Source organism: Macrotis lagotis, chromosome 1 (genome assembly GCF_037893015.1).
Source record: "Macrotis lagotis isolate mMagLag1 chromosome 1, bilby.v1.9.chrom.fasta, whole genome shotgun sequence".
Lineage (NCBI taxonomy): Eukaryota > Metazoa > Chordata > Mammalia > Peramelemorphia > Peramelidae > Macrotis > Macrotis lagotis.
Window position 1 is genome coordinate 805,250,115 of NC_133658.1, and position 9,874 is coordinate 805,259,988.

General features: G+C 44.5%; 1 protein-coding gene across 1 annotated transcript in view; it reads right to left on the reverse strand.

Annotated features, from left to right (window-relative positions):
• Positions 1-9,404, reverse strand: part of GAB2 (GRB2 associated binding protein 2) — a 241,185-nt gene extending 231,781 nt beyond the window's left edge. The window contains exon 1 of the mRNA XM_074216988.1: positions 9,280-9,404. Coding sequence (XP_074073089.1) covers positions 9,280-9,354 — 75 coding nt within the window. The 5' untranslated portion in view covers positions 9,355-9,404. The remainder of the gene's footprint in view (positions 1-9,279) is intronic.
• Between the last annotated feature and the right edge of the window lie 470 nt (positions 9,405-9,874).

Consider the following 9,874-nt stretch of genomic DNA (forward strand, 5'->3'; position numbering starts at 1 on the left):
AAGTTTTAAAAATTCAGGAGTTTTGTAATTAACTGCAGATAATATTCACTGTCCAATTCAAGCATCATCCCTGGGGTTGGGGGCATCTGGTCTGTCTAGCATGCCAGAGAGACCAGGGATAGTCTACATAACCTGTGCTGTTACCACTGCCTGTCTTACCACCTGGCTCAGAATTTTCACTTAATAATGTCATATAACATATGCTGAGAAGGCACCATGATCATTGGCTAGAAAGCTGGTCTCAATCAGAAAAACCTGAGTTCAAGTTCTGCCCTACATGCTGACTCTGTGGGTCCTGGGCAAGTCTTTTAGCTTCCTGATTACTCTCAATTGCAGAGAAAGTACTACCCCTCAGTGGAAGGAATTTCTTAGGCTAGGGAAATTTCAATTCAAATTCCTATCTCCTACATATTTATTACTATAGATATTAAAGAAAATTAGTAGAAATCAGTCCATATGCAGACTTTAGATGGGACAGAACCAAAATACAAAAATACTCGTTTCAGGACCATAAGACTTTCACTTTGGTGTGTTGGCATTTCTTAAAATTATTTGATCTAGAAAAACAATTAACACTTTAAAAACTATTTTTTGGAATTAAAGTTACAATAGTAAAATTGATTTTTTAAATACTGAAGTTTAAAATTGGTAAAATTGCATGAGATTTTTAAGTACTATAGGGTTGCATGATGGTAATGATATTTATTTTACTGTTTTAAAAATTCCCAAATCAATCTTTCTTCAAAAAAGGCCTTTTTCTACATCTACACCTTGAAAGACAAAACATTCAGTCCAACTATCTAAGATATTAGGGAGATAAAGAATATCTTCCTAGGCCTTAGAAGAAGCAGCTAACGAGATGATTTTGGACAAGTCCTTGGTGTCGGGGATAGGGAGGGGGCGGGCAACTTCAACTTCCTCTTGGGTAAAATGAGGACAATCTTGCACTATCTACCTTTATAGGCTTGGCAGGTACTAATGAACTGATGTATTTAAGTAACAGTAAACAAATTTCTTAAACATTCTTTTTTGTGTGTTTTTTTAAATTTTACTTATTTAAGGCAATGGGGTTAAGTGACTTGCCCAAGGTCATGCAGCTAGGCAATTATTAAGTGTCTGAGGTCACATCTGAACTCAGATCCTCCTATCTCCAGGGCCACTGCTATAGTCACTGTGCCATCTAGCTGCCCTAACAGTAAACAAATTTAAGGTAAAAATAAACTGCCCAAGAGTAAGAGATAGAAAGAGAAATTCCATTTAAAATAACTATAGACACCATTAAATACTTGGAAGTCTACCTCCTAAGACAAAACCAAAAGTTGTATGAATACAATTAAAGCACTTCTCACCCAAAGTCAGATCTAAATAACTGGGAAAATGTCAATTGCTCAAGGTTAGGTTGAGCTAATATAATAAAAATGACAATTCTACCCAAATTAAATTACTTATTTGGTGCCATACCAATCAAACTATCAAGTAACTACTTTACTGAACTAGAAAAAATAGTAACAAAATTCATCTGGAGCAAAAAAAGGACAAGAATAGCAAGGGAAGTGATGGGGGAAAAAATGTAAAGGAAGGTGGTGGCCTCACTCTACCAGATCTAAAACTTTTTTTTTACAGCAGCAGTCATTAAAATTGCCTAGTTAGGAAATAGAATAATGGATCAGTGAATTAAGATAGGTTCAAAAAAAGTCACAGTAAATGACCACAACTGTTGGGAAAATAGTATGGAAAATACTAGGCATAGATCCACATCTCACACCCTATACCAAAATAAGGTCAAAATGGGTACAGGATTTAGACATAAAGAAATACTCTATCAGATCTATGGAAAGTGGATATATTTATGTCCAAACAAGAATTAGAACACATTATAAACTGCAAAATGAATGACTGACTATATTAAATTAAGAAGTTTTTACACTAATAAAATCAATGCTGCCAAAATCAGAAGGAAAGCAGAAAGCTGGGAAACAATTTTCACAACTAAAAGTTCTGATAAAGGTCTCATTTCTAAAATATATAGAGAATTGCATCAAATTTATAAGGTCACACAAAGCATTCCCCAATTGATAAATAGTCAAAGGATAAGAACAGTTTTATTTTTTTAATAAAAGAAAGATTTTATTTATTTTGAATCTTACAATTTTTCCCCTAATCTTGCTTTCTCCCCCCCCCCCCCCACACACCCACACAAGGCAGTCTGTTTGTCTTTATATTGTTTCCATGGTATACATTGATCTAAGTTGAATGTGATGGGAGAGAAATCATATCCTTAAGGAAGAAAAATAAAGTATAAGAGAGACAAAAATTATATAATAAGATAACTTTTTTTTTAAACTAAAGGTAATAGTTTTTGGTCTTTGTTCAAACTCCACAATTCTTTCTCTAGATACAGATGATATTCTTCATCACAGACAGCCCAGCCCAAAATTGTGCCTGACTGTTGCACTGATGGAATGAGCAAGTCCATTAAGATTGATCATCACCCCCTTGTTGCTGTCAGGGTGTACAATGTTCTGGTTCTGCTCATCTTGCTCAGTATCAGTTCATGCAAATCCTTCCAGGCTTCCCTGAATTGCCATCCCCCCCTAGTTTCTAACAGAACAATAGTGTTCTATCACATACATATACCACAGTTTATTAAGCCATTCCCCAATTGATGGACATTTACTTAATTTCCAAATCTTTGCCACCACAAACAGGGCTGCTATGAATATTTTTGTACAAGTGATGTTTTTACCCTTTTTCATGATCTCTTCAGGGTACAGACCCAGTAGTGGTATTGCTGGATCAAAGGGTATGCACATTTTTGTTGACCTTTGGGCATAATTCCAAATTGTTCTCCAGAAAGGTTGGATGAGTTCACAACTCCACCAACAATATATTAGTGTCCTAGATTTCCCTCATCCCTTCCAACACTGATGGTTGTTCTTTCTGGTCACATTGGCCAGAACAGACAGTTTTAAATGAAGAAATTAAAAGTTATATATAATCATATAAAAATGCTCTAAATTACTATTGATTAGAGAAATGTAAATTAAAACAACCATGAAGTACCATCTCACATCTATTAGTCTAGATAAGAAAAAGGAAAGATAATCAATGCTGGAGAGGATATGGGAGAATTGGGACATTGATGCATTGCTGTTGGAGTTGTGAATCCAACCTTTCTGGAGAGCAATATGGAACTGTGCCCAAAGAGCAATAAAACTGTTCATTCCCTTTGACCCAGCAATTCCAATTCTAGGTCTATATCCAGAAGAAACTATAAAAAAATGGGAAAAGTCCTACATGTTCCAAAATATTCATAGCAGCTCTTTTTGTGGTGGCAAAGAATTAGAAATTGAGGGGATGCCCATACAAGTTATAGTACATGAATACTAAGGAATATTATTGTTCTATAAGAAACCACAAAGGGTCAGACTCTATTGAAGCTTAGAATGACATACAGAATCTGATGCTGAGTAAAGGGAGTAGAAACAATAGAACAAGGTACACATCAACAACAACACTGTGAGATGTACAACCTTGATGGAAGTAGCTTCTCTCAGCAGTCCAGAGAGCTAGGACAACTGTATTAGACTGGCTATGGACTATCTTATCCCCAACCAGAGGAAGAAAAAGAAAACAAAATGAAACACACAAAACAAAAAACAACCCTTCAGAATCTGATGAACACTTTATAAAAATTATCTCTTATGTAGCTCTCTCCCTTGATCCTAATCCCTCATACCAAAAATTACTAATTTGTAAAATGTTTATCAAATTATGTGTGTACAATGCTAACCTGACTGCTTGCTGCTGAGGGGAGGGGGTGAGAAGGGAGGGTAGAAGAAAATTTTGTAATTTAAAAATATACATGTACATATAGATGAAAAATAAATAAATTTAAAAAATAAAAACATAAATAAATAAAAATAAACCAGCACACTTCCATCCCAAGGGGGATGAGGAACAGAGAAACACACACACACACACACACACACACACACACACACACATCGCTATTCCAGCAGGAGCTATTCAAATATTGTTGCTTATTATTTGGTCCACAGACTATAAAGTGATAGGCCCTTAGGACCTCAGTCACAATGGCATGGGAAGCTAATTACCACTTTACTGAGCTGCTCACTTTTCTCCCAAGGGGAGGAAGATCTGGAGAACTGGGACAGTGAATGAAGAAACTTCAAGGAAAGTCCACTCTTAAGAGGAAACAAATCTATTCTAAAAGCATAGGGAAGATGAGGTGGGGACTGGATCCATGATTTTAATATAAAAAAGGTCTCTCAGGTGAGCAATCTGCCTATCCCTATGAAGGGCAGCCCCTTCTCTGCAATGCATAGTCTTAGACCTTGAGCTCAAAGATAACTGGATTTGCCTAGCGTGTGTGCTTTTGTGTGTGTGTGTGTGTGTGTGTACACATACACATATATATGTTGCTTTCTATGGTGTATGGCTATCCTTCCCGTCTGGAAGACCTGGTTTTCCTACCTCTGCCACAAGGGAACTTGGTGAACACGGTCAAATCACTTAGTCACTCATGCTCCAGGCAATTTCCAGAGGACTTGCAGAGCAGCATTGGTGAGAAGTTTCCACACTCTATTTGTCCTACTACCTACCAAAAAAAGTGTAGAAATTCCTGATCGTAGCAATCAATGCCCTCCACACAATTTCAAAGTGGAAAGGAACTTCAGTGTTTAAATGACATGTCAGTAGCTATTCTAAATCAATTCAATAGACATTAAGAACTCATCACAGGTAGGTACTGGGAGCTAGAGACCCCAAATCTCCTCCCTTCCTTTGAGGATAAGCTTAGGGATCACTTTTTCCATATCTTTGCCTGTTACCTCCTGGAAAAAAGCATCACTCTTACACCTTCAATTTCCTATAGTTGGAATCTCTCCTTGATCCTGATAGTTGACTTCCCTTTGACTAAGCTCTTTAAAAGCAGGAGCTAAGCTTCCATTATCCCATTAATTAAACATATAATTAAATGATTAAGACTTTTACTTCTAAAAAAGGTGCTTCAATCCATGGCCCAAAATTTCTATAAATGCCAACTAGATTTCCCCAGGTTCCACTTCCTGGCGGTACTCTTCTCTCTCAGAGCAGGTCTTCATCTATAAGGATGAAAATACAAGGCTAGGGACTATCTTTTTATATTTGTGTTCTCAACATTGAGCAGAATGCACTTAGTAGTCAGTGCTAGTAAAGTTTTTTTTATTTCAAATCTTACCTGAATAGTGATGTTTGTCCTTCATTCTTTTTTTTTCAAAGCAATGGGGTTAAGTGACTTGCCCAAGGCCACATAGCTAAGTGTCTGAGGTTGGATTTGAACTCATCCTGACTCCAGGGCTGGTGCTCTTATTCACTGAACCACCTAGCTGCCCTTGTTCTTCATTCTTGAAGAGGACCATGATATCAGGGAGGTGATGCCAAGACAAGCACATAAATTGGATTTGAGCGAGGGGGGGGGGAGGTTGTGCTAAGTTACCAGCCTCACTTTTTCCTTTGGAGCCATCTGAGTCCAGTGGCCAGCTATGGAACAGGATAACTGGAGATAACCCTGGATGTGAGGCACTAGAGACTGGCTTCAGACACTTTCTACCTGACCTTCTGTTGGCTACATTTTCCTCAACTGAAAAACGGAGGTTTAATAACATATTAGGTACTAAGTGGAGTACCTAGCACATAGTAGGTGCTACTAAGTGCTTGTTCTCTTCCCTTGCTAGTTTGATTCCTTTAATGACAAACACTTCTTTCTGAGTTACTTCAAGACTAAACTCTCCTCCCAACTTCTGCAACAATCCTTTCCTCATCTCCCCCCCACACTGAGATTATCTTTCATTTACTTGGTCTACATTTTATTATATAATATGCAGTATTATATAATTATATATTATATTATATTTTATTTATCATATATATTACATTGAGCAGTTGGGTAGTACAGTGTATAGAACTATAACTTTGGAGGTAGCAGGAGCTGGAATTCAAATCTGGCCTCAGACACTAGACACTTGGGTAAAGTCACTTAACCCTTAACCCTGACTGCTTCCTATTCAGGGCCATCTCCAGTTATCTTGAACCATATCTGGCCAATGGACCTAGTTGGCTCAGGAGGAGAAAGTGAGACTGGTGACTTAGCACAGCATCCCCTCACTCAAATCCAACTCATGTGCTTGTCCTGGCATCACCTCCCTGATGTCATGGTCTTCTTTGAGATTGAAGGACAAACAGCAACTTATATCCCATGTCTGTGGTTATTGTATGTTGTCTCTTTCATTAGAAAGTGAGCTCCTTGAGGCCAGGGTCTGCTTTTTTCCTTCTTTATACACCAATGACCTGGGCCATATCTTTTAACTTCTCCTTCTACCTCAATTTCCTTATGGGGATAATAATAGTACCGGCCATTCAGGGTTGCTATAAATAGTGAAGATAAAAACAAGATATTTGCAATATAAATGTCATCAGTATTATCAACCGTTACCCTAAGGTTATAAGGTTATTTGTCTTTCTCTTACTCCACTTACTTGGCTTCCAAGACCAAATAAACAATAGCAGTATCACCACAAAGGGGAAAACCCCCACCTTCTAACTATTCAGGGCAGGTCACCTCCCAGGCCACACCCATCCCTGGAAAGTTATTGAGGAAAAAGTCTATGGAGTCTGAAGTCTTAGAATTTTATCTAGTTGTTCCCTCCCCTAGTTTTTTTTAAAAAGGTTAAAAGTCACTTTGAGGTGACTTGCCAAGGAGTCACAATGACAAATCTGTCTGGTGTGACTTCCACTCCAGTAGAGTGGAAGAAGCCTACATAATTTTACCCAGGTAGGGAAAATGGAAGGAAGGGAAATGGCTAGACAGAGGAAGATGTTTTGCCCCAGGGTAGTTTCTCTTCCAAGGATGAGAAAAATAGTTTTCACTTCTACCTTGTCCCTCTGACTAGGCATGTCTCTTGACTAGGGAGTTAGAAGGGAGTTGAGAAATACTGTAAACAGACTGAGTTTGAAGCTAAAGAGCCCTGAGTTTAAATGCCCTTATTAACTTGGTGACTACCAAAGTCAAATCATTTAGTACTGAACATTAGCAAGACCCTTAAACTTATGAAGGGCGTTAGATCTGCTAGCTTCAGAGAGTAGTTACTTTGAACTAAAAAAATATTCCAATGCCACCCCCCACCCCATTCAGGCCAGTCTGGTGCTTTCCCCACTGAGATTTTCTCTGATTTACCTTGTTGGCATGTTTTCTCCCTCGTTAGAATTTGAGCTCCTTAATGTGAATCTGAAATTCTGTACTTTATTTTGTCTTTCTTAACTATTATTCCCTGTAGAGATTGGCATACAGTAGGTACCAATATCAAAGTCCCAAAGGGAGCCTGATCAGCAGCCCTGTCAAATCAACAAGAAGCTTCAGTTGCAAGACTTTCAAACAAGCTTTCTCAAAGCTCTACAGTATACATTTTTTGTTATTGTTTTTCCAAAAGGGCTACAACAAGGTTTCTAGGAGATTTTAGACCCCTGACTGATGAGTTAGTTCCTTTTGCTGGTAAAGTTAGGTAGATCTCTATTATGCAGAAAAGAATACTACAAAAAGAAAAATTCTCCAGGAATTTCTCAGTGAACTGAGAAGAGGGGACCATTTTATTTTCTAAAGAAGAAATCATGATACTTTCTGACTATACGGATTTTATTTTTATTTATGCATTCAAAAAACTGAAGGATCTGCAAGGTGAAGGCTAGATGAATTACTTACAATTGAATGAAAATAGCCACACTGGGCTAGCCCCCATGCTAACTAAAATATGCTAAACACCTTAAAAAGCGTGGAGAGGATTAGATGAAATGATTTTCCCCAAAACCTCTTCCGATCTCAAGGATCTCCAAAGGGTATGGAGATCAGACGGGGCTCAGAGCCTTGACGGAGGGTTCGATCCTTTACCGCCCCAATTCTGAAGCCCTCAGCTTTCCCCAGGCATGACCTAACTAACTAGCAGCCTGATTGCATTTGAACAGAGGACAAAAACTTCCTTTGAAAAACAGAAAGTCACTTCCTCAGTCCAAAGGCCAGAACTCACTTGGTTCTGATCTGGAAACCTAAGACAGGAAACTCTGGGAAGCCTCGGCCTCCCCTCCCCCCTCCAGCCCCCCACAGGACAGGCAGCCTCTGCTCACAGCTGACAGTGGGCCGGGTCTGCACACAGTTCCCTAGATGCAATGCAGCTGGAAGGCAATCTCTCCTCTTTCTCTCGCCTGTGGGAGTGACTTCAAGGAGACCCGATTCCCCGTGTAACTCCTTTGGGGGGGGGGGGACAAGAGATGAAAGCAGGAGGGAGCGGGCACGGGTCGCGGGGGGCATTCCTAGCCGGGTTCACGATCCTGCTCTCGGGGGCAGAGGCCACCCCCTCCGGGGGGAGCAGACAATGCATTCCCCCCCCATGCTCCAGGCTTCTAGCTAGACCTTCGCTTCAGACGCCCCAGATTTTGCAGCCTCCTGGCAGCGGCCGGCAGCCCCAACCCCTCTGACATGAGCATCCCTGAGATGCGGTTGGGAGCCTCGGGGCACCGCTGGGCGCCCCCAGCTAAGCAGCTCCGTCCCCTCTGCCCCTCCCTCCAAGAGGCCGGCCCGGTCATTTCCTCTGGCAGCGGGCACCACCTGGCAGCCCAGCACCTGGATCTCTGTTCCCTGAGCCACCCCGGGCCGGTCGGAGCGGACAAACTGCAGTGTCACCATCAGGAGGGGGAGGGACGCGTGTCTGGGAAACAGACTGAGGCAGAAGGGAGAAAACAAATGAGTCACTTGATACAAGTTGCACACGCGACGGGGCCGGGGCCACGGACCGTGCCGCCGGGGGCCCGGCCGGAGCCGCGGCCCGACCTCCCCTCGGGCTGGGCCCCGGCTCCCCGCGAGCCCCGGGCGGCCACTTCACGCGGGGGGCCAGAAGGACGCGCCCGGCCTCGGCGCGCCCCGCGCCCCGCCCCCCGCCTGTTGGCTTTCTCGGGTGCACCTGCCGCAGGTGTCCTCGCGGGCTGCCCGGGCAGGGCCGGCGGCAGGTGGGCCCCGGGGCCCCCCGCCCAGCCCAGTCCCGGTTTCACGCCTCGGCTTTCACTTTCCCGCCCGGCGGGCTGGGCTGGGCTGCGCCCCCCGTCCCCCGCCGCCGCCCCGGCCTTCGGCCCCCCCAGGCTCCCGCAGCCTCGCCGCCAGCTGCCCCAGACGCCCCTCCGTGACCCCCCGGGCGGCCCCCGCCGCTTCCCTCCCGTGGCTGCCGGACTTACATAGCGCCTCAACTTCTTCTCGGGGGGCGACTTCCTCAGCCAGCCGGCGCACACCACCTCCCCGCCGCCGCTCATCCTCGCCCGGGCACCCGAGGGGGGCTGTCTGGGGGGCGGCCCCCGGCCAGGCGCGTGCACCGGTCACGGTCCGAGCTGCCCCCGGCGCCGTCGGGCGGGGGGGGACGAGTGCGGGGCGGGGGGCCACGGCCACGGCCACGGGCGGCTGGCGCTGTCCGGGCGCGCGGCCGGCGACGCTGTGCCCAGCCCCGCCGCGGCTGCTCCGGCTCCACGGAGGCAGGAAACTGCCCCGGCCGCGGCTCCCCCACGCCAGCTCTCACCACGCCCACATCGCCGTGTGCGCGAGGCCCCGGGCGGCCGCCGAGAGGCACCCACCCCGCGGCTGCTGGGCGGCTGCTGGGCGGCTGCTGGGCGGCTGCTGGGCGGCTGCTGGGCGGCTGCTGGGCGGCTGCTGGGCGGCTGCTGGGCGGCGGACCCGCTCCGCGCTCTGGGGGGAGGCGGCTGCGGAGAGGTGGGGTCAGCGCCCGGCGAGGGGAGGGAGGCGCGGAGATGGACGGGACACACAGGAGCCCGCACCTAC